The 24,326-nt window shown below is 43.2% G+C and overlaps 1 protein-coding gene across 3 annotated transcripts; it reads right to left on the reverse strand.

The window, feature by feature from the left end:
• Window positions 1-4,942: 4,942 nt before the first annotated feature.
• On the reverse strand, window positions 4,943-22,446 carry LOC130404764 (NACHT, LRR and PYD domains-containing protein 3-like). Of its 3 annotated transcripts, none has more exons than XM_056609657.1 (14): window positions 22,160-22,446; window positions 20,144-20,240; window positions 19,396-19,515; window positions 18,393-18,509; window positions 18,204-18,317; window positions 18,026-18,086; window positions 17,642-17,864; window positions 15,322-17,101; window positions 14,994-15,167; window positions 13,829-14,002; window positions 13,201-13,374; window positions 12,801-12,974; window positions 12,579-12,625; window positions 4,943-5,828 (listed from the first exon to the last, which is right to left on the reverse strand). In XM_056609657.1, exons 2-14 carry the CDS (start codon window positions 20,224-20,226, stop codon window positions 5,272-5,274), a joined length of 3,798 nt encoding a protein of 1,265 aa, XP_056465632.1. In that variant the 5' UTR covers window positions 20,227-20,240; window positions 22,160-22,446; the 3' UTR covers window positions 4,943-5,271. The 3 variants fall into 3 exon arrangements, with proteins under 3 accessions (XP_056465632.1, XP_056465630.1, XP_056465633.1); XM_056609655.1 differs by having other exon boundaries at window positions 18,204-18,320; window positions 22,160-22,445; XM_056609658.1 differs by lacking the exon at window positions 19,396-19,515 and having other exon boundaries at window positions 18,204-18,320; window positions 22,160-22,445.
• Window positions 22,447-24,326: the final 1,880 nt, after the last annotated feature.

Below are 24,326 nucleotides of genomic sequence, written 5' to 3' on the forward strand. Positions count from 1 at the left end.
CGCAGAGATCTCACCATGGTGGCCCGTTAATGCCAGGGGCTGTGTCGTGCACACACACGCACACGCACACGCGCACACACACACACACACACACACACACACACACACACACACACACACACACACACACACACACACACACACACACACACACACACACACACACGTTAGCGTAGATGAATTACAGAATTTAAATAAATAATAAGTGTACTAAAGCAGCAGCACTGTGTGGATTCGACCGACCTCCTGGTTAAGGTCTTTCAGGTTGTAACAGAGCAGGTCTTTGCCTCCATGTGGTGTGACACAGTGAGTCGGAGAGCACGCTATCTGCCGGTGAGATGACAACTGGTCGCACGTAAAAGTAAATTTCTCAGCGATCATTTTTCTTAGGGTCAATAATGAAGTTTTCGCCCCGCAGAGATATGTTTAACTGACAACGTTTCAAATATGCTAGGGTAAAGGTAAAAGAAGCATATCCAATGTTGTGGGAGGTACCCTCTGCTCATGATACAAGAGGTTGCCTAGATACCACATCACAACGTAGTCTGTATCTGAAGTGTAATTCTGCTTTTTACCAGGAGATGGTGCCAACTACCTACCTAACATCTGAGACCCGTCGATGCGTAGTTCCATCATCAAAATAACGATGTACAAAGTCTTGTATCAAACGTTTTATGGTCATATCGCAGTGGGTTCGCTTAGTCTTAATAATCTTTGTAGGCCTACACGGATTTTCTGAAACGTCAGCGCCGTGAAATTAATTGGAAATTAGCTTCCAGAGTCGTTCAGAAAGGGGGCCAACTGTGTAAAAATAGTGGTATCCCATAATCCTTCACGGCGACAATATTTAAAGCAACAGGGCGCCGACGAAGTTTGCCGACGAAGTTTACCGACTCTAAGCAAAGACGCATGAGAAACGCAGTAAAGCAGTAGAAGTGAATTTTATAACAATGGATACCAATTCCAGAAACATATTATTTGAATCTAAATTAATTAATTTATTGCTGGGCACACAATATACACCGTACGGAAATAAAATGCAGACTTCACATTTATGAAAGACTACTGGGGGCAGTTGATTCCAACATCAAGTTGAGCCTCTTTTTTTTTTCCACATGTGAATTGGGATTCAAGTGGCCTAAAATATTTCTGTTGGCCAGGTCCGACCCAAGTGATTCTCACTAATAGCCACGTGTACAGTACATGGACACTTCTTATCCGATTAGAATTTTAATCGGAACAGATCTATTCCTATCATGCAATCCGAATGTACTGTATATGGCATTTACAAAAGTGGTAAGCGTACGTTCGTATGTCTCTCGTGCACAACCTTTATCTTGGTCTGGACTTATATGAAATATGTAAGGGATAATGTTGCACAGAACGCCGGCCATTATTGGGAAAATAAGCCCCGACAGGGCAAACCGGACCCCGACGCAGGCGGAGGTGTCTTGCTTCGCCCTGAAGGGTATTATTTTTGATAATAAACGGCGACGTTCTATACAGTATCCCGCTTATTACACGGCTCTTTGCCAAAACGTAACAATATCTTCACACTAGGGGCGGGTCCACCTAGATGTATGATGGATAGATGAGCAACGTTTGCTAGAATCCACTGGGTAGGCTGGTACTGATCTATCCAGCTCACATCTAGGTGGACACGCCCACTTATGATGTCAGAAGATTTCAAAACGGCTTTTAACAGCGAATCACACTCATACCTGGGGCCTCCACGAATAGTCAAATCATCTAACCTCTATGCCTCCTTTACTTAACCTTTGATGAAAACGTCATCGGATCAACAAGAGATGAAACGGTGCTTCATTTAGAACATAGGAAAAGACAGCGCTGTTTAAAATGAATTAGACTCCACTTTCCTAACCAAAGTCATTGCGCGACGGGGAGTATTGCTGATCTCTAGCGTCTCTAGCGTGGAACTACAGTTTTCCGAAGTTGGACTACAACAAGCGCTCTTTCGATCCATCCGTTCTTGTCGTATTGATTTCAATCTGGTTGTCGCCAACAGTGAGAATCATTTAGATCGGACTTGGCCAACGGGAATATTGTAGGCCACTTGGATCCCTATTCATATGTGGAAAAAGAAAGAGGCTCCATTTATGTTGATGTTGAAATGAACTGCCCCCAGTCTTTCTTCAATGTGATGTCTGTATTTTATTTGTGGGCTTAATAACCAGCAATACATTCTTTCCTTTCGATTCAAACAATGTTTCTGGAATTGGTATCCGAAAAAAAAACTATACAAAGAATTTGTATAGTCTCGCTCTCTCTCCCTCCCCCCCCCCCCCCCCCCCCTCTCTCTCTCTCTCTCTCTCTCTCTCTCTCTCTCTCTCTCTCTCTCTCTCTCTCTCTCTCTCTCTCTCTCTCTCTCTCTCTCTCTCACACTTATCACATTCCAGGAGGTTTCTAATGTTAATCGAGGTCACTCATTCTACCCCCCCCGTATTGGAAATTTAACTCAGTAAAATATATTTATATATATATATTTTCACCTCTGACCTCTTCAGGCTGACACAAGTAAACACCCCTCAAGGAAATTAGATCTTTCCTTGAACTATTTGCAGAAAGTCGCGATTAATTAATTATTTGTATATTAATTCTCTTCTATCAGGGTAAACGTAATAAAATATAAAGTATAGGACAAGTCTAGACACATAACATCCTCTATCGATTTATTCATAAATCAGTCGACATCAAAAACACAATGTCAATCTTAAACGGTGACGTTATTACTTGGTACACTGGTTCTAAAATGATTAATCGATTGGAAATGTGATTGTTATATATCTGAGGTTTTTCTGTGGGGACCCCCGTTTATTGTATATGGCTAGAGGCTAGTTGCTTGCTACATATCCGGGTGTACTCCCGAGAAGCTTAATGCTAAAAACAATGCTTAAACAATCTTCATCTATCTCTCACACACACAAACCTCGTAAGGTCTGTGTAAAGAACACACTGCAGCAGAAGATGGATCTTCAATGGGATGACAGTTATTTATTTATTTTTTTTAAAAGGTACAGTGTGCATTAATCAACATGGCCGTTACAACGGACACATAAATGCACCAGATTTAGTTAAAAAAATATTTTTCATCTGTAGTCCCTGGCAGGTTGATGTTAGATAGAACGCATAAAAGCATAAAAGCAACACAGCATATAGTTAGACAGATGATTGACATTGACATTACATGGACAAGGATACAAACTTACAGAGAAGTAATGTATCATTAATCAACAAAACCTATGTGATTAATCGGTTTTCTAGCAATTTACGTTTTGGGAGGGTTTTTGGTTGATTGGGCGGTTTATCTATAGTTGGGCTGGAAATTGCCAATCCGTTCTGGCAACACACGCTATCTACACAAACTATATGCCATATGGAAGCCTCATAATTGTATATATCTCCCATATCTGATGATAATAATTATAATGCCTTTTTTCTATTTATTTTTCTTATTTGTCTGATCTAATTATTATTCATTAAAGTGTGTGGTGAAATAACTTTGATGCTGAGCTCCCTCAAAATAAAGTGTGGAGTGGTCCCTATCGTTTTGTCAGAATTAAACATTTATTCAAACACTATTCTCTTCATTAGCCACATTTTCAATGTGTTTGAATGTAATATAGAGTAAATACATTATATAAAGCCTATATCAGGGTGCTTTCAAACAGTGGTACGCGCCTCCGGTAGGGGGGGCCAGAGTTCTTCAAGAGGGGCGCAACGTGAAAAAGAAAAAATGCTGCCTCTGCGAATCAAAGACGCACACTCATTGGTCCATTCTTTGTTTACTAGGGCTGTAACGATACGCGTATCAAACCGAAAATCGCGATACTCAAAGCCACGAACCTGTCTCGCGGTGTGAGAAAGCAGAAGCGCGATATGCCCTTTCTAACTCTTCGGTCAAATTGTCCGATTGAAATTTGCTAATAATTTGTCTAAATAATAGTCTGCTGACAGCGCCCCCTCCTATCGATGCCGTAAATATGTGACGAGATGCCCTCTCTGTGATCACAGCTCTCCGTGGCTACGGAGGATTGCATTTCTCCACAGCCGTCGAAGTCCTCATGCGATATGAACGACATTTATCCAGAGTGGGCCAAGCGCGAAAAAAAATGCCACACATCCTGTCTCTATTGTTTTGTGTGATTTGACTGGCAGTTTGTCTGCTTATAGGTCGGAATGAAGCGGCCACCGATTATTGACAGGATGGGTACTTTATTCTACCGGACTTGTTCGCTTCTTCGCTAGACACACGCGCTACCGCTCGCTCTCCTCGCTCGTCCACTCACTCGCTGACGTCACTCACACACGCATACGCACACTGCCATTCTCCCGCACACACATATGCTACTCGTAACACTATGCCTCGTTATTGCGACGTTCAAGTTTTTCCTCATCTATTGAAAGTTAGGCTATTAAACATGTTGCATTCTATACGGCCTGATTATGTCATTATTTAAGCTACATAGCCTAATAAGAAGCGCTAATGAGGATATTTTGATAAACCAACCAAACAGTTAAAGGGGCCCTATTATGCCTACCAGCAAAAAGCATCCTCCAACTGCAATCTTTGGTTATTTCTTTATTAATTTAGCTATACTTTAATAGTATTCTTTCGGTTCAAATTTGTTCAGTGTTCCAAATTATTTGTTATGGAATGTTACATTAAGATAATTGGTATTTAAGTGTTGTTTAAATAAAATGCTTTTTAAATTTAAAAGAATCGTGGCATGTATCGAACCGTGGGTCAAAAATCGTGCTACAAACCGAATCGTGAATTTGTGTATCGTTACAGCCCTATTGTTGACGTCTTTAAAAACGCACAAAGATGTTTACAATTTTTAAAATGTGTAAAAGAACAAATACATCTTTAAAACACAAAGATGTTTGGGGGGGGGGGGCAGGGCAGCTGTTTATGGTTCTCTGAGGGGGGGCTCAATCTCTGACACTTTAAAAACCCAGGGTCTACATAATTCAATCCCAATCTAGGCTCCCACCACTGTCGCTCCTATTATACATGATCCTTTAACAAAAACAATTCCAAAATAACCTCCTGATGAAAGGTTCACCTTAGCGAAGCAATAATAGTTTGTGAAGGCAATCGTTACCATTTATTTTATTATGTGTGTGTGTGTGTGTGTGTGTGTGTGTGTGTGTGTGTGTGTGTGTGTGTGTGTGTGTGTGCGCGTGCGCGCGTGCGTGCGTGCGTGCGTGCGTGCGTGCGTGCGTGCGTGCGTGCGTGTGTGTGTGTTGCTAAAACTGACAAAGACACACTGAGGATTCCCCACTCTCTAACCTAAACCCAGGGAGGAGGTCCTCCTGGGTGAAGGTGGACTGGAAGGTGTGGATGTGTGTCAGTGTGTCTGAGGACCCTCCTCCACCTGGGGACACTCTGTAGAAGGACAGAGTGCCAGCAGGCCGGTCCAGATACACTCCTACTCTGGTGGAGTCAGCGGGGTAGAGAGGTGTGAATCTTTTTCCACCGTTGTGCCAGGCAGTGTAACAACGATGAGTATTACATTCAAGACTCCAGGACTTGTCGTTTTTTCCAAGAAATCCTTCATTACCCGATCCTTTCCTTTGGATTCCTCTGTATGCAACTGCTATCAAAGAAGGATAATCCCACTCTACCTCCCAGTAACAGCGGCCAGTCAGACCCTCTCTACACAACACCTGGGGTAGGCGCTGAAATCTCTCGGGATGATCAGGATATGACTGGCCCCATCTACTCCATATCACCTCTCTGTTGTCCTTAGAGAGAGAGAGATCTTGGTGTGCTGTGATTGGGTCCAGTGTGATTTCACAGCCATCTGACGGGAGAACACAAAATTAGGCAGCTAAACAGAATAAGATAACACTTAATTACTCCAATGTAACCCAGAAGAGACGTATGAGGAGAAAAGAGTGGCTAGATAAAGATGTATAAATCTGGGTTTTGGAGAAGGAGACTTTATGGGAGTCACCACTGATAAAGTAAGGTAAGGTAAGGCAACTTTATTCGTACCCAAGGGTAGATTTGGATGTTGGTAGAAAGAGTGGGCTGCATACACACATTACACACAGACAACATTGACAACATTGACAGAAGACAATGACATAGCAGTAACAACAAGTGCTCCAGGCGTAGAGATATTTATAAAAAGAACACAAGTACACAATAGTACTATCGAAGAAACCCATTGATGAACAGAGTAAAAACCACCATATCAATGCAAAAAAGCTGGGTCAATAAATAATTAAATAAATAAATAAATTATGAAGTCTACAACTAGCCTTAGTATTGTTCAGTATTGTCTTAATAGCTGAGGGAACAAAACTACCTCTATACCTTTTGGTATGACCTGCAGGCATTTTAAACATACGGCCTGATGGAAGGAGCTGGAATTCACCATGGAGTGGGTGGGATCCATCTTCTAGGATGGACCCAACTAGCCTCTGTAGCTGCCTGGTGTAAAGGGTTTCTAGGTTCAGCTGTGGCTCTCCAATTAACCTACTGGCCCACCTAACAATCTGATTCAGTGAGTTTTTATTTTTTAGGGGTAGGTTGCTGAACCAGGACACCAGGCTAAAGGAAATTACAGATTCAATGAAGCATCTGTAAAACATGGTGAGCATCTTTCTGTCAAAATGGAAGGAGGACAGCTTCCTTAGACAATGTAGGCACTGGTTCGCCTTTTTATACACAGTCTCACAGTTTGCCTCAAAACTTAGCTTGCTGTCAATGATGGTCCCAAAGTATGTGTAGTTGTCTACACACTCCACTATCTGACCATTTATACTGTTTGGTTCCTTAGCCCTGGAGAGTTTCCTAAAGTCTACATACATATTTTTTGTTTTGGATACGTTCATCTGTAGGAAGGACCACTCACACCAATCTACAAAATCCTGGACAACTGGTCCATGGCCTGTCTCATGACCTTGTAGCAGGCTGACAATGACAGAATCATCTGCATACTTTAGAATGAATCTGTCCTCCCTGCTGCTGCGACACATGTTGGTGTAAAGAATGAACAGGAGAGGGGACAGAACACAGCCCTGAGGGGAGCCAGTGGAGGAACAGATCTGGTCAGACAGTACTCCATTGACTCGCACTCTGTGTCCTTTTAGTTAAAGATCCCATTCCATTCTATTTTATGATGCTTTAATATAGGTATTAGTGGGCCACAAACACAGTATTCAAAGACGTCCCCGAAATTCAGCTGTGGTGCAGAGTTACAGTCACTCCGAAACAGTCGCACATTGAGCTTCCCCCAAACGCGCTGTTTCGGTGGGCGTGTCAAGGCAGGTCAAGGAGGGGGGTGGGGGTGTGGCCCTGAGCAGCTTGTAGCCACTACCATGCGCTCTGTATACGGTGGGCGTGTCAAGGCAGATCAAGGAGGGGGGTGGGGGTGTGGCCCTGAGCAGCTTGTAGCCACTGACAGTACCATGCGCTCTGTTTACGGTGGATGTATCGCAATGGCTCGTAGAAACCCATATTATACATAGATATCTATATCATATAATATATAATATTATCACCTGGCCCTGAGCAGCTTGTAGCCACGGTACCATGCGCTCTGTTTACGGTGGATGTATCGCAATGGCTCTTAGAAACCCATATTATACATAGATATCTATATCATATAATATATAATATATATTATCACGGCCAAAAGCTGTGTGAGCCTCCAGACGATAGGTTATTATGAATCTCAAACGACCGCGTCTACTTCAGATTGATGTGGAAGTGGAAGAACCAGAGACGTCGGAGAACCCGACGAAGTCCTTTGTGATTCATTATATCGTCTGGACGCGCACACAGCTTTTGGCCGTGATGTATTATTTGATATAGATATCTATGTATTATATGATATTATTTAGATATAGAGCAGAGCTCCAGGTCTGTAACGCAAGTGTTGTACACTTCCTTGTTATTTGGATAACCGTTCTGCTGTTGGTGTTATGGCATAACATGTCGGACTCTCGTCTCTGGTATTTCTACAACGAGACTCGTATTGGGGGTTATCTCAGCCATGGTTGAGAATGAATTGGGGGAAAGGAACTTTGGCTTTGACTCCCTGAAGTAGGCTACATGAACCACGACATGGAGGAGAAAGGGATTGTTGGCCGCGAATGTATCCCGCTTGAGCCCTGCTTCCCGCCGCCTCGGCAGCGGTCAGCGCTAATCACCGCATCCTGAAGCCGAGGCGGTGGTCCATAGGCTCCGGCGGGAGACGACCGCGGTCAACAATCCCTTTCTCCTCCATGTCGTGGTTCATGACTTCAGGGAGTCAAAGCCAAAGTTCCTTTCCCCCAATTCATTCTCAACCATGGCTGAGATAACCCCCACTACGGGTCTAGTTGTAGAAATACCATAGACGAGAGTCCGACGTGCTATGCGCCATCACACCAACAGCAGAACGGTTATCCAAATGACAAGGAAGTGTACAACACTTGCGTTACAGTCCTGGAGCTCTATATCTAAATAATATCATATAATACATAGATATCTATATCAAATAATACATATTATCACGGCCAAAAGCTGTGTGCACGTCCAGACGATATAATGAATCACAAAGGACTTTGTCGGGTTCTCCGACGTCTCTGGTTCTTCCACTTCCACATCAATCTGTAGTAGACAGAACCGCGCGCTGCCTGCTGCCTGCTGCCGGCGCAAGGCACCACCGCCCGGCTGTCCGCTGCCGGGTGGTGGTGCTTCGCGGCGGTGGTGCCTCGCGCCGCGGCAACCGGCGGCAGGCAGCATGTCGCAGTTCATGTACTTCGATGTCGTTCTGCCATTGCATTCAAAATTCTGTAACTAGCCTGTTACTACGAACTAAGCAACTACCATACACGTATTAGCATTTAGCACTAGCTCAATCACGACTCCTTCAGAATTCTTGTGGGTGGTTACGAACCAACCAAGTGGGCAGGGCCATGAATAATAGTTTGACAACGCTACGTCACAGTGTCACCTTATCCAGATCGGCTCATTTCTTCTGCCTTTTTCCTTTCATTGCCTATTGCATTCAGCAGACAAACTGCATAGATTTCAAACTTACCACAGCTCACAAACTTATTCAGACCTATGTTATTTAACAAACAACAGGAAAAATGTGATTTTAATGGCATGGGCTCTTTAAAATATCTAAAACCAAGCCCACAATATTTTTGCTTAGATCAAGTTGCTCTAATAGTCTTTCTATTAAAATGTGGTGTTGAATTGTGTTAAAAGCAGAGAAGAAATCTACAAATAAAAGCTGTGTATGTGTTCCCTTACCTTCCAAATGTTTACAAATCATGTTTGTCATAGTGACTATGGCATCCTCAACACCTCTGTGTGGTCTATAGGCAAACTGGAATTGGTCAATATCAAGAGTCTTCTTTAAAATGTCATTTCTTACTAATTTTTCAAAGGTTTTCATGACAAGAGATGTCAGGGCAATAGGTCTAAAGTCATTCTGTAGTGTGGAAAGAAAGCCCTCAGTCCAACAGTCAGCAGCTCTATCATCTCCTACAGTGAGTCTAATATAGTGAGTCTAATATGAAGGTATTATTGTAGCAAAAGTCTTTAGCACCTGTAACTGCCGATTTTGAATGCGTACACTTGTCACAGTAAATTTGAAGTCGTATATATTTATTTTGCATGTGTACTCTAAAGTCACAAATGTGTAACAGTACATTTGAAGAAGAAAATATTTTTTCTACCATTGTAAACACAAAATAGGGTCTACGAGTACGCAAATCTGTGTTACAGGTGCACAAATCCTTTTGCTAAAATCATCGCGGCGCAGGCGGTGCAAAACACATTTGCACACCCGTGTTTCATAATCTCAGAACATAATGTGTGCATTCGTAAACCAAAATGTGAACTAATGCATAAGAAGTTGCACATCAGTGAAATCGAATCTGCTCCTGCAAGTCTCAGCTGTGGGGTTTTTTGCAGGTTGTTTTGCAACACGTATAGCTGGTAAATGTGTAGCAAAAGTGATTCGTATCCGTAGATTCCTAAAAGCAGAGCGTCCGTGGGCGGGACAAAATACTTCCGCCCATCATTTCCTAATCCATTGAAAGTCGCCGGCAGGGGGTAAATTTTTCAAACTACACTGGGACCATCCAAGCAAACTCTTACTTTCTGGAGTCTTGAAAGTGGACAAGAGGGCATCCTAAACGACTGGATACGAGTTGGGTATCTTATGCTGCTATCCATTTGGATGTACGAAGTGGTAAAGTCGCAAATCTCCCAGCTTTCTTGCGGCATTTCACTGAGGCACGCCCCCTTTCGGTCGTAGTATCTCGTCGCTTTCAAAGTAGAGCGAGCAGATCTGTACAACTAGCAAACAAGATGGCTGCGCCCATAGTCAATGGGGATTGAGCTGTATTTTCTTTGCATTTGTACCACGTTGGGGGTTGTAACGTCGATTTTAAATCCTCTTACACACCTGATTTCATTGCTGCTTTAATCCGGTCACCAATGTATGGTCTTGCTTTGCGTGAAATTCAATGTAAAGTTGTGTTTTCAAGCTGGTTTGCCAAAGAGGCTATGTTGCTAATGATGACTAGCCCACTACTACCCCTCGTGGCTCGACAGAAACACGACAGCACTTGTTGAAATAAAAATTGGCGAAAATGGCAAAATATTATTGCAATGTAAAAGGCTTGCAATGTTAATGTTTCTGTAAAGGCTGGCAACCATTATACACTGGATTATTTCTTTTTTCCAAAATAGTTTTCTTCTTAAACTCGTCTGACACAAATAGCAAACTGGAAGGCTGGAGTAAGGGAAATACGTCACGTTCTCGCTGAAGCTGGTCGTTCGTACCAGCCTACCATCAAAATGGATAGCAGCATTACATTACGTCAAATTAAATTATTTAGTTCAACTGAATTCCCACCAAATTATTGCATCAACATGCCGCAAGTGTCCTTCAATATATTTTATTGGTCTGCTTGGATGGTCCAAGTGTAGTTTGAAAAATGCACCCCCTGCTGGCGACTTTCATTGATTAGTGCTGCAATTTTATCCCGCCCACGGACGCTCTGCCTCATACGGATACAAATCACTTTTGCTACACATTTACCACCTAGACCTGTTGCAAAACTACCTGCAAAAAAACCCACATTTGAGACTTGCAGGAGCAGATTCGAGCAGTTGTAACGATGGACTTTTGCTCGCTCATTCAAACGCTGAATCAACACAGCGTTCTATATCAGTTGTTTTCAAACTGTGGGGCGCGCCAGAGGTCTTCAGGGGGGGCGCGACGTGAGAAAAAATAAACCAGAAAAAGTAACAGAAAAAAACGCAAAGTTACATTTCCTTGATCAATTTATTTTTTTAATTTTAATTTTGAATGTCACATTTTCGATGTTAAATCCGAAATAAATTGTTGACATTTCTAAACGAAAGCAGGAGACTCCATCATTAAATGTATACTTTTTCGCGCTTATTCAGCTTCTTCTTCTCCTCCGGAAAAACACGACCGCATTGCATTGTGGTATACGGGAGTAACACGTAGGGAACATCGTATGTTCAGTCAAATTTTGGGTATTTTAAGTCCACTATATAGTGAATGAAATTTACCACTAGGGAATTCGAACACCACTACAAAAAGCGAGGATATAGTGCACTATATATAGTGCACTATATCCGTGATAGGGAACGATTTCAAACACAGCTAAAGACGCAAACTCATTGCTCCCACTTAAGTAGAGGTGAGCTAAATAGGAGGCTAAACTGGCAGTTTACAGATCAAGCTGTTAAGCAAAAGCATGCTTAGACAAAGATGTGAAATGTGGTTATGAAATGTTTTAAAAACGCACAAAGATGATTAAAATGTTTCAAACATTTTAAATGTTTTAAAAATATCTTTAAAATGTTTCAAAAGTATGGTCAGAGATATTGAAAATGCGTAAAATATGATCAGAGATGTTTATGATATGATCAGAGATGTTTAGAATGTGTAAAATAATTAAAAGATCTTTCAAAACACAGGGATTCCGGGGGGGGGGGGGGGGGGGGGGCTCAGCTGAAATTTGTTCTCTGAGGGGGGGCTCGCTCTCCTATACTTTGAAAACCCCTGTTCTATATAATTGTATTTGTGAGGAAATATTTCACAGATGTGCAACTTCTGATGCATTAGTTCACATTTGGGTTTACGAATGCACACATTTTGGGCATGTTCACAGATTATGAAACACGGGTGTGCAAATTTGTTTTGCACCAACTGCGCTGCAATGATTGTAGCAAAAGGATTTGTGCACCTGTAACACAGTCTCTAATGCAGTCAGCCTGATGCAGTGAGTCTAATGCAGTGAGTCTGATGATGTGAGCCAACTTTGTCTGGTCAGTCCGGTTTAACACTCATTGGACCAACACGGGTCAAACCAACTCAACTAAAACCAACCTTATCTAATGAAGTTTAGAAAAACGATAAAGGCATTTTATATTCTAATTCCACCATGATCATGCTTCCTTTACCCTCATCACACACAATAATAGATCAGTTTGTGTAACTTTTCAACTTTCCATCTCAATAGTTAGTGTGTGTTGTGATGGATCAAACTTAACGGACACTTACACTTCTTTAGACCTGATTTCAGCCTCAGGAATCCACCGTGCTCCACACTGGGGGGGGGAACAAAGTGAGAGCAGCATGTTGAAACATTCACCTTCATCATCTGCTGTCTCATCTTTCTACACAACATGAGTTACAGCTGCCTTTTCAAATCGCTTAATCTAGCAGCGGCTTGAATCCTTGTAGGAGACATCGTCCCTGAGTGGGGAGCTGTCCTCTCCATACCTGAGAGTGTCCAGGCTCCAGCGTGGATCCTCCAGTCCAGCAGAGAGCAGCCTAACTCCTGAGTCTCCTGGGTGATTGTAGCTCAGGTCCAGCTCTCTCAGATGGGAGGGGTTAGAGCTCAGAGCTGAGGCCAGAGAATCACAGCCCTTCTGTGTGATCAGGCAACCAGACAACCTACACACACACACACACACACACACACACACACACACACACACACACACACACACACACACACACACACACACACACACACACACACACACACACACACACACACACATTATTCTTATGAATATTCTGTTTTAAGGGGGGGTGTATTTGTTTATGGATGTGAATCTGAATGTCTTCTGATATTGAACCTTGTGGTCTAACTGTATGCACATTGAGTACAACTGACCTGAGAGTTACCAGTGTACAGTGTGGACTCTCTAGTCCAGCAGAGAGCAGCTTTACTCCTGAATCCTGCAGATCATTGGTACTCAGGTCCAGCTCTCTCAGACTGGATGAGTTGGAGCTGAGAACTGAAGCCAGAGCTTCACAACATCTCTCTGACAGGTGGCAGCCATTCAGCCTTCACAAACAATAAACACAACATGGAACTGTGATTAAATGTTACGGCAATTGTAACCAGTATTTTTAAATACATGAAATCCTAAATAATATGAATAAACAGGATCTTAAAATATCAAAAGAGAGATGTCACACAGCTGTTAAATTACCAAACAAAAATAAACATTTAACTTCACTTAAAAATAGTTGTATGAATCGTTAGTTATTAAACTTTACTAAACAACTCTAAACCCTCAGAATAAGAATGTTAGACAACATACACCTTATACCATCATTAACAAACTAAAAATAAAAATGTGTCCCGAAACTGTCATTGCAACACAAATATAAATATGCTGAGTTATTCTTATGAAAACAATATATTTATGGCCTAACCTTTCTGGATATAAATCTGTTAAACGTCTTCTGATATTGAACCTTGTGGTGCAACTGTTTGACTATTTAGTAAAACTGACCTGAGAGTGTCCAGTGTACAGTGTGGACTCTCTAGTCCAGCACAGAGCAGCTTCACTCCTGAATCCTGCAGATCATTGGTACTCAAGTCCAGCTCTCTCAGTCTAGAGGAGTTGGAGCTGAGAACTGAGGCCAGAGCTTCACAGCATCTCTCTGACAGTTGACAGCCATTCAGCCTTCACAGAAAATAAACAGAACATGTTCGGAACTGTGTTGAAATCTATTAAGAAGATTAATAACCAAAACTACTTTTGACATAATTAATGTATCAAAAGTCAGTTTTAAGAAGAGGCTGTTATTAAATGTTAAGGAACAACTCTAGGCCTCACCTCAATGTCTGACTACATGTTATGCATAGAATAAGATTGCAACAAAACCTACACGGTCTGCCATCATTACAGACTAAGAAAATAACCTACACCATATAACCTCCACAGAGCCCTAAATTGGTCAAATTGAAGGAACAGGACAGGGTTACGTTAAGCCAATCCTCATCAAAGTTTCGGTATTCAAAGGCGAGTTGGGTCAGAATTCTTTGCTCCGAAGATTAGCTTGACTAGGTTATAAGGGATGCTGTTGCAATCAACTGAAAATGCAAACTTTGGACGTTCATATTTCCTGACCCCTTTGATCTACCGTCATAAAACTTTGTAAAAATGATTCTCTTCGCACAAAGAACCAATGTTCCAAAGGAACACTAACCTGTAACAACATGGCCGCCGGATTGCCAAATTAGCCCAATCAATCAATCATCTTTAGGTGTCTAAAGGCGGGCTGGATTTAGGGCAATCATCAACAAACGCGGTATACTTTTAGAAAAATAGCTCAAGATTAACCAGCCTAAAATTAATCCAAATAGGGTAATGGGGGGCACTACAGAAACAGATTAAATGGCATAACTCCTCACCCCTTTGACATACGGTATAGAACTTTGTATGTGAATCACCAGACACAACAGCTGAGGCTATTCCAAGGTTGTCAACTGAATAAAAACATTGAATAGTGGACCCCTTATGAAGGCAATATAAATACATTGGATCCCAAACTATTGTCCAAACGTGATAATGTTCATTAATTACATCTTTAAATGTTCAGGTGTTGGACGTCAATATGAATCAAAATAAAACAAAAGCCACAGCTTTGAAAAGAGACTTATTGAAAACTGACCTGAGGGTTTCCAGTCTACAGTGTGGACTCCCCAGTCCAGCAGAGAGCAGCATCACTCCTGAATCCTGCAGATGATTGGAACTCAGGTCCAGCTCTCTCAGACTAGAGGAATGGGAGCTGAGAACTGAGGCCAGAGCTTCACAGCATTTCCCTGACGGAAGACAGCCATTCAGCCTTCACACAAAACAAACAGGTACATGTTAGAAAGTTTTTAATATTGAAAGTGGTTTTGTAGTTTCTCAATGTTTTGTTTATATATATTTTTTATATTCTAGTATTATGTTTATTATGTTGTTTGTATTGTAATACATGTCATTAGTGAACTTACAGAGTTTTTTTGGAGGCTTTGACTACTGGCATCAGCATCATCAGACCTTCCTCTTCAGCAGTTTCTTTAGAGTATTTCTTCAGGTCAAATATGTCCAGCTCCGCTTCTGATGACAGTAAGATGAGGGCCAGAGCTAACCAACTTTTACGACCGAAAAAAGAATAGAGACTTCCTGATGTCAAGCACATTTGGATCTCCGCCATTTGACCATGGTCGTTCAGCTCATTTAGACATTGGAACAGCAAGATGCTTCTCTCTGGAGAGGGATTTCCTTCCAACTTATCGCTGATGTATTGCACAGTTTCCTTATTGGTCAGTGATGTATCTCTTGTCTTTCCAATAAGACCTTGTAGGACAATCTGATTGGTCTCCAGAGAAAGGCCCAGGAGGAACCGGACGAACAAGTCAAAGTGTCCATTCTCATTCTGTAAGGCCTTGTCCACAGCACTCTGGTAGAGGAGGTGGTGTTTATCATACCAGAGGGTTGATTGTTTTTCTGAGAGCATATTTTCACCAGTGTTGATGAAGGACAGAAAGACATAAAGGGCAGCCAGAAACTCCTGGATGCTCAGATGGGCAAAGCTGAACACCTTGTCCTGGTACAGCCCACACTCCTCCTTAAAGATCTCGGGGAACACTCCTGAGTACACTGAGGCTGCTCCAATATTGATGTCACACTCTGCCAGGTCTGCCTCGTAGAAGATGAGGTTTCCCTTCTCCAGCTGTTTAAACGCCAGGTTTCCCAGAGAAAAAATTATTTCCCTGCTCTCTGAACTCCACCACAGATCTGTTTCAGCTCTGCCATGATTCTTCCTGTCTGCCTGTACGGACTGAACCCTTAGGAAGTGGCTGTACATCTGCGTCACAGTGTTGGGCATCTCTTCCCCTATTTTCGATGTTTTGAAGTGGTCCTCCAGAACTGTAGCAGTGATCCGACATAAGACTGGGATGCGACACATGATGTGGAGGCTTCGTGATTTCTTGACGTGGGAGATGATTGTGCTGGCCAGTGTCTCCTCTCTGAATCTCTTCCTGAAGTACTCCTCCTTCTGTGGGTCGGTGAACCCTCTCACCTTTGTTACCATGTCAACCCACTCAGAAGGGATCTGATTGGCTGCCGCAGGGCGAGTTGTTATCCAGATACGAGCGGAGGGAAGCAGTTCTCCCCTGATGAGGTTTGTCAGCAGCACGTCCACTGAGGTCGGCTTTGTGACATTAGTCCAGATCTGGTTGTTCTGGAAGTCCACAGGAAGTCGACACTCATCCAGACCATCCAAGATGATGACAACTTCGAACTGGTCGAAACTGCAGATTCCTGCTTCTTTAGTCTCAGTAAAGAAGTGATGAAGAAGTTCCACCAAGCTCAACTCTTTCCCTTTCAGTAAATTCAGCTCTCTGAAAGGGAAGAGAAATGTGAAGGATATGTCGTGGTTGGCTTTGCCTTCGGCCCAGTCCAGAGTATACTTTTGTGTTAAGATGGTTTTACCAATGCCGGCCACTCCAGTTGTAATTATTGTTCTTGGGTGATCTTGGCCTGGTAAGGGTTTAAAGATGTCTTCACATTTGATTGGTATTTCCTCCTTGGCTGGTTTCCCTGAGGATGCTTCAATCGGTTTGACCTCATGTTCCTTGTTGACCTCTTGAGTCCCTCTCCCTGTGGCGAAGATCTCTGTGAAGTCATTCAGATCTGTTTGCTGTCCTGCTGTAGCGATTCCATCAAATAAAGGTCTGAACTTCTTCTTCAGATGAGACTTGATTTTACGTTGGCACACTTCAGTTTCTAAATGAGTAAACAACAGAAGAGAGTTAAACGTTAACACTTAGTGGATCGTGACATCAGAGGACACATGTCAATATATTTTGTTAAATGCTGAAGCTTTATGAATACAAAACTTCAGGACATGTTTTGATTATTTTATTTTCACAGCAATATAATTGGTATAATGACAGTTATAATAAATTCTACTTTAGATGTGTTGGAACGGGCTAGGTAATGCTATCATTTTTTTTCTGCATCAAAGTGACTTGCTATGCTGATGTAACATAGATAGTGCCTTAGTATAGAAGTAACCTGATAGACCCACAATAAACCGACATATCTGTATCAAATCATTTAACCTGATACACCCACAATAACCCTACATATCTGGATCCAACCATTTAACCTGATACCCCCACAAATCTGGATCAAATCATTAACCAAACAGCCTCACAATAACCCTACATATCTGGATCCAACAATTTACCCCCCAAGAGGAAAGATATCTCCACATTGAAAAGTTAGTTTTATACTGGGCTTCAACTTAAGGATTTCTCTTACCGCCCCACAGTGCGTCAGCCAGTTCCTCCTGGTTCATCTCCATCAGGCAGAGCTTTGTGATGTCTACCACTCCCATTATGGCGCGCCTCCTCTGCGCCTCTTTCTTACCATCCACCTCCTCCTTGCACTGACTCTCTGAGCATTGTGTGTAATCTGGATAGAGATCCCTCCAGAGCTTCTTCAGCTCCTTGTCTAGGAAAGCGTGAGCGTTCTCCTCAGCCCTCTGGAACAGAAAAAACATCTAGGACAACTTTAATCTGACTAACCTGGGACATCAGAAGCATCTGTCCTGGATTCCCGTCCCGCTGGTCTAAAGAGGTCAAATTATGCTTTCTAATTTTCATGTAGAGCTAAAGTCAAATGTCTTGTTGGACATTTACACACCTTGATCAGCTCTGTTGGATGAAGCTGAGAACTGGTAACCTTTGACCTCTCCTGGGATTGTCTTTGGAGAGAACACACACAAACACACCAACACAAACGCACAAACTACATGACAATTTTCCATCGGTAGAGTCTGACAACAAACTGGTCTGTTCGATCATCAGTTGTAAACTCCTACCTCTCCTCTCCGGAGGGGCATCCATCTTTAAATTCAGGAGGTTTATCCATATACAAGTCACTCTTCATGGAGACACAGCTGGGTACAGGGGAGTATGCCCTCTCCTGCTTGACTCTTCTAGAAAAACGAGAACCAGGATTTATAGACGTTTGAAAGAATCTGTATTTTAACCATCTTATAATTCCTCACCTCTTGTCAATGGTCTGATTTCCTTCTTTAAACTGAAGAGGTGGACTCATAGATTTGTCACTCTTCATGGAGACAGGGGAGCTGGGTCCAGGGGAGTCTGCTCTCCCCTGCCTCCTTCTAGAAAAACAAACACCACAGGGAAGTTAGCATTTGTGGATGTTGTTTCATTTGATAATTTATCGGAATCAGAATCAGAAGGATTTTATTGCCAAGAAGGGTTTTACACCAACAAGGAATTTGTCTTGGTTAATCAGAATCAGAAATCAGAAATAAGGTGCATAATACATTAAGACAATAAACAATGAACAAATAGTGACTATCACCTATACAATATAACACTTTACTGCCTTAGGCCTAAAAAAAAAAATTGTTTGGTTCCGGTTTCCGACCGACCCTGTCAATATATGAGCGACCCAAATTATTTTATGAGCTTTATAAAATAAAAAAAAATAAAAAAAATGATGCAAACTATGATTACGTTTTTGAAAACAATGAAAACAACCTATCTATCATTCGCTGCCGCTGGAAAAAATAAAATAAAAAAATGAAATAAATTCCCTACCTACCCATGACCTCAACTGACAACCAACAGGAACCAAACTTTTTTTTTTTTAGGCCTTATGAAATATAAATATAAGTGGGAGGGAGGGGCAGTCAGAATACATTTCTACACAGAACTGTGATATTCCTGATGTACTCTGTTCTTTGAATATGCTGTTGGTCTTATGATTAATTTCATTCATACTATTCAAAGCAACAGTCAAAATAAATGGCCTCAGCTATAAATCAATCCAGCACGAGGTAATCAGGTGATCAGACATTGGTACTGTTCTTATAGACTGTTCTCCTTCACCTTATCATCGGCATCTACATCTCCAAGGACAGCTAGCATGCGGTCTGTGAAGGGTTTCTGAGTTGGACCAAGAAGCCATGCAACACAGATGATCAAGGTGATCATCAGGGCCACAAGTTGAATAGCCCTGAGCATTGGCTGAATCCTCACCTTTTCTTAGAAGGTTGGACTTTTCCATCTTTAAACTTTTGAGGTATATCCATAGAGTGTTGACTCTCCATGGAGTCACAGCTGGATGCAGGGGAAACTGCTCGCTCCTGCTGCTCTGGGCTTCAACACAACACACACACAGCTGTTACTCAGAAGGTAATGGGGGCGTTTAGCAGGACCCAAGTGCACGGACAGACGACTAGCGCAGGATAGTACAAGGCTTTATTTAGGGACAGGATCGACAGGCAGAGGGTAGTCGGCAGGCAGAGGTCGGCAACGGGAGGGCAGATGGACGGACCCGGAGTAGGGAACGGGTAAGCAGACAAACCGACAGGGACTCGACGGCAGGCGGGATAGTCAGACAGGCAGAGGTCGGCAACGGGAGGCAGGCAGGTAGATCAGGACCCGGATACAGAGGAGCAGACAGACCGACAGGGGCTGGGCGGCAGGCAAGGTAGTCAGGCAGGCAGGGATCGGCAACAGGCAGGATCGGAGAAGAATCAGGAGTCAAGTCGAGGGAAAGCTCTGAGAAACTCTGGAGGGCAGGGAATGTTTGGAAGGAGAGGACTGATATAGGGGGAGGACAGATGAAGATGGTTGGGTTAATTAGGAGAGATCAGGGTGGCAGGCAGGTGAATGGGAAAAACAGGGACGCCCCATGACACAGAGTAATGATGGAGTCATGATGTATCACTGCCGAGCTCTGAGATGGACAACAGTCACAGACAGTGAGAGATCCTCTTCTTACCTCTTAGCTTTGCTCTGACAACCATGTTCCTCAGACAGAGTGGTCTTAGAGGTAGGACCCCCCTCCTTTCTCTCCTCATCCATAGCAGACTGGCGACCTGGCCACAAACACACAAACAACTCATTGAACACTTTATTTGTCTTTTGAATTAGATTAGATTAGTTGATTGAGTCGTTTTCCGGATCACTCTTCAGTCTGAGTTTGAATAAGAGAGCCTTTTAGTTTTGTAAAAATAGACTTTGAGTGTGTGTGTGGTGGGTGATGGTTGAGGCAGTCTCACCTGACCCGAGTGAGACTGATTAGACTCTGGGGCTGGGTGAGGCCGTGACAAGGAAATTATGCTGGGAACCAACCAGTTGGACCAATTCCCCTCCCAGTTCACACTCCTCTCAGACTAGCCTTCTATAGACTGCTGTTCAATGACTCCTCTCAGAAATGAAGAATAATGACTTCATTATAATGACTTCATCTAACTATAGACAGAGAGCTCTGATGAGTATTAGCTCGACTCTGGAGCTGGTGAGTGTGATGGAAAATCTACATGTTGTATTGTTTTGGTCTATATGAATTTAAGTTTTGTTGCTATTCTGTGTAATTTTATATAGTGTCTGCCTTCTGCTCTCCTTTTGGGTCATTTAAAGTGTGAACGTTCGAGAGTCGTGTGATGCATTTTATTGCCTGCCTGTTCCTATCTTTTCGTGTGTCATCTCCCAAGCAATGCTTTGAAGTATGGGCCTTTTCCTCAACACTCTGGCTAGCGTAAACAAAGTCAGAGAGTAACATGTCACGGCCGCCGACCCCACCTTAGCCTCGGGGGGGGGAGCTTCAACTGTAAAGATAACAATCTGGTGAACAAAGACTTTTAGTATTGGGGGACCACCCCCTTCAGGACCCAAACGAAGTGAATAAGAACTCATTGATTGGAAGACTCAGTGGACTTCTGCAGCGTACCTTCAGAGAATGAAGTAACACGCAAAGAGAAGCTCCCATCTGAGGCCTCAGATTATTGTAATGTATGCCTGTTATGTTGTTTGTTGATGCATGTTGTGATGTATCTTTGTTCGTACTTTTATTACAAATATATATAACCACTAATTGTCAACAGTATTGTGTGCTTTTTGCATCTAAATATCTCATCTGCTTAGACGCAATATCTGATACAGAAATTGCCACGACATGAGGCTGAAACTTTTAAAATCTGCCGGATTTCTAACACCACCACACTGGGTCCTTTTTCCCGTAAAGATTATCTGATTCCAAACATGTCTCCACTGGAACAAAGTCTGAATTATGTAACTCAACCGAGGACAGATTCTGTCTAAATCAACTAGATAAAACATTAAGTAATCTATATGGTAAGCTCTTATTATCAGTAATATAACACAGTTTATTTCAGCATTAGAAGTCTCTTTTCTCTCTCTCTACGGCTCTCGCTGTGGTTTAGGTACCGAGTCCATAGCAGCAGGAACCCCCATATGAAAGTGGTACAGTCCACCATCATATTACTAGGAGGGTTTATAAACCAGCCTCAGTTACCTAGACTGGGTAGCCCCGCCCATTCTGCCGGCGATTTGAGTTCGCCCTGCAGAAGGTTCTGGAGAAGAGTTTTTGCGGGAGCCAATCACCAAGCTGGCTTTTCCCGCTTGCGCGCTACAGAAATTGGCAGCAGCTTCCCCAGACCAACGTGCAATATACGATTGAGCTTGGTCTGGCAATGGCCACATACACACAAATATTAAACTTGTGATTTAAATATTAGGTCTTTAAGGATTTCTGTCACATCCTTCTTTCATTGGGACTAGCATCAAGACAAACTAATCACTTCAGTATCGGACCAAAGGTTTCATTTACCACATTACTCAGAGAAGCACAACAGTGAACCATCAACTTAAGTTGTATTTGTTTTTAAAATGTGTCTGGGAAAATGTTGCCAAGTGTAACACTGAACTGGTATATTAGTCATTATATTAGACTAAAAACCTAAAGAAAAATTAAACCGTAGTAAACAAGGCCTACCTTATCTTTTTCTTGATGTGTTCCGCCCCAGACAGTATAAAGTAGTAAAATAACAAATGCTAGGCATAAAAAAAGAGTTTAAAGTGTTATTAAATTAAGTAAAACAGGGGGAAGGGGATTAAAAGTGGATCTAGAGAAAGATTGAGTTTCAGCTCTGCGGACTGCAGAAGAGGAACGTTCAAAGGAAGAAGCAGACTGTGACGTCTTACTTTATAACCCAGAGGGCGTGTTTGAAGCTCCTGTCAGAGCAAGGTGGAGGCTTGCCATTGGCGTAGGATTGGATGGAAGTCGCCATGGTAAGAACACGTCATTACCAATGTCGACGAAGGGTCCAAACATCCCATCAATCATTGTAACCATCGTGAAAAACGGTCATGAATTTCATCCTCTCACACGAATGGTAAACTCTGAAGAAAATATTGTGTCATGAACATCATTTCATCCTCTCCAACGAAGGGTTAACTCTTAAGAACATATTGTGTCATGAACATGATTCATCCTCTCCCACGAAGGGTTAACTCTGAAACACGCCTTGTGTCACTCAGGTAATTCGACCCGCTACAACAGTGGTAGGCCTACAGGAACATGTCTGATCACAAACGTGCAGTAGCGATGCAATCGCTGTAGCTCATTGTAGGGCCTATATATCATGCAGTAAATGTTATTGTAGGGCCTATAACATGCAGTATGTTATTCTAGGGCCTATATAACATGCCTTTTATGTTATTGTAGGGCCTATATAACATGCAGTATATGTTATTGTAGGGCCTATGTAACATTCATTATATTGTAATGACCACAGGCGAGGCAGTGAGCGAATTAAGCTTGATCGCGGGTTTATTGAATTCCAAAACAGGACAGGCAGGAACAGCTCGACCGTAAAACTACAACAGCAACAACTTCCGCGCGAAAGGAAACCCCCGGAACCCCCTCTCAGAAGGCCCCGCCCCTTCCTCCCAAACCCTGTGACGCTACATTACCCACCCTTCACAAAGTTCCTTGCCCCGAGGAATCACAGAAAAAACACAGCTCTCAGAATAACTTAACTTCCCTTTAACATAAAGAGCTTCAACCCCCCCCCCCCCCCCCCATATAACAACAGGCACAACGCTGAACAACATTACTTAACTCATCCTACAGATAGCATACAAAGTCTTTTAAGTGCCCTGGTGGCCCCCAGGGCCGTCGAGAGCCCCCTCCCCGGGACTCCGGTGTAAAGGGTACGGGGTCTTCAGCCCCTGGGAGGGGAAGGGGGGACGGGGGGCAAAGGGTATCGGATAGAGGAGAGGGCTGGTAACCCCCGGTAGCTGGGGGAAAGGTGACAGACCGAGGCCCCGCCGGTGTCGCCGGGGGGGTGGGCTTTGAGGCAGCAGGGCGGCAGCGAGGGGTAACTGGACCCCCCTGGGCCAGTGGGGCGGCACCCCCTCGGTACGGAGCCAGTCTGTCTCGGTGCAGTGCCACCCTTCTTCCTTTAGGTGGTAGGTGCAACCGGTACACCACCTCACCCAGCCTCTCCATAACTCGACAGGGGCCCACCCAAGAACTGTCCAGTTTAGGGCATCTCCCCTTCTTCCTTTGGGGATTGAACACCCAAACTAGCTCTCCCGCCTGGAAATGCCGGCCGTTGCTGTTTACATCGTAGTTTCTTTTCTGCCTCACCCCTGCCCTCTGCTGTTGCTCCTGGGCAAATAGGTGGGCCGACTCCAGGCGATCTTGGAGTCTCCTGGCATACTCAGGGCCGGGGGGACAGTCTGGGGCATCCGGTGGACGACCAAACGCTAACCCTGCCGGGGTACGTAGCTCCCTTCCCAGCATGAAAAGGGACGGCGTGCATGACGTAGACTCCTGCACGGCGGTGCGGCAAGCCATGAGAACATGCCACCCACTCCCGTCGTTTGTTCACTTCTGACACCAGTGTAATGACCACAGGCGAGGCAGTGAGCGAAGTAAGCTTGATCGCGGGTTTATTGAATTCCACAGGCAGGAACAGCTCGACCGGAAAACTACAACAGCAACAACTCCCACGCGGAAGGACATTGTAGGGCCTATACAACATGCAGTATGTTATTAAAGGGCCTCTATAACATGCAGTATGTTATTGTAGGGCCTATATAACATGCAGTATGTTATTGTAGGGCCTCTATAACATGCAGTATGTTATTGTAGG

This window comes from Gadus chalcogrammus, chromosome 15, assembly GCF_026213295.1.
Source record: "Gadus chalcogrammus isolate NIFS_2021 chromosome 15, NIFS_Gcha_1.0, whole genome shotgun sequence".
NCBI lineage: Eukaryota > Metazoa > Chordata > Actinopteri > Gadiformes > Gadidae > Gadus > Gadus chalcogrammus.

Coding starts and splice junctions, on each gene's coding strand:
- LOC130404764 (XM_056609655.1), bottom strand. CDS start 20,226: ATGGATGAGGAGAGAAAGGAGGGGGGTCCTACCTCTAAGACCACTCTG. Junction 18,087..18,203: donor TGCCCCTCCGGAGAGGAGAG/GTAGGAGTTTAC, acceptor TTCTCTCCAAAG/ACAATCCCAGGAGAGGTCAA. Junction 14,003..14,993: donor TGTAGACTGGAAACCCTCAG/GTCAGTTTTCAA, acceptor TTTTCTGTGAAG/GCTGAATGGCTGTCAACTGT.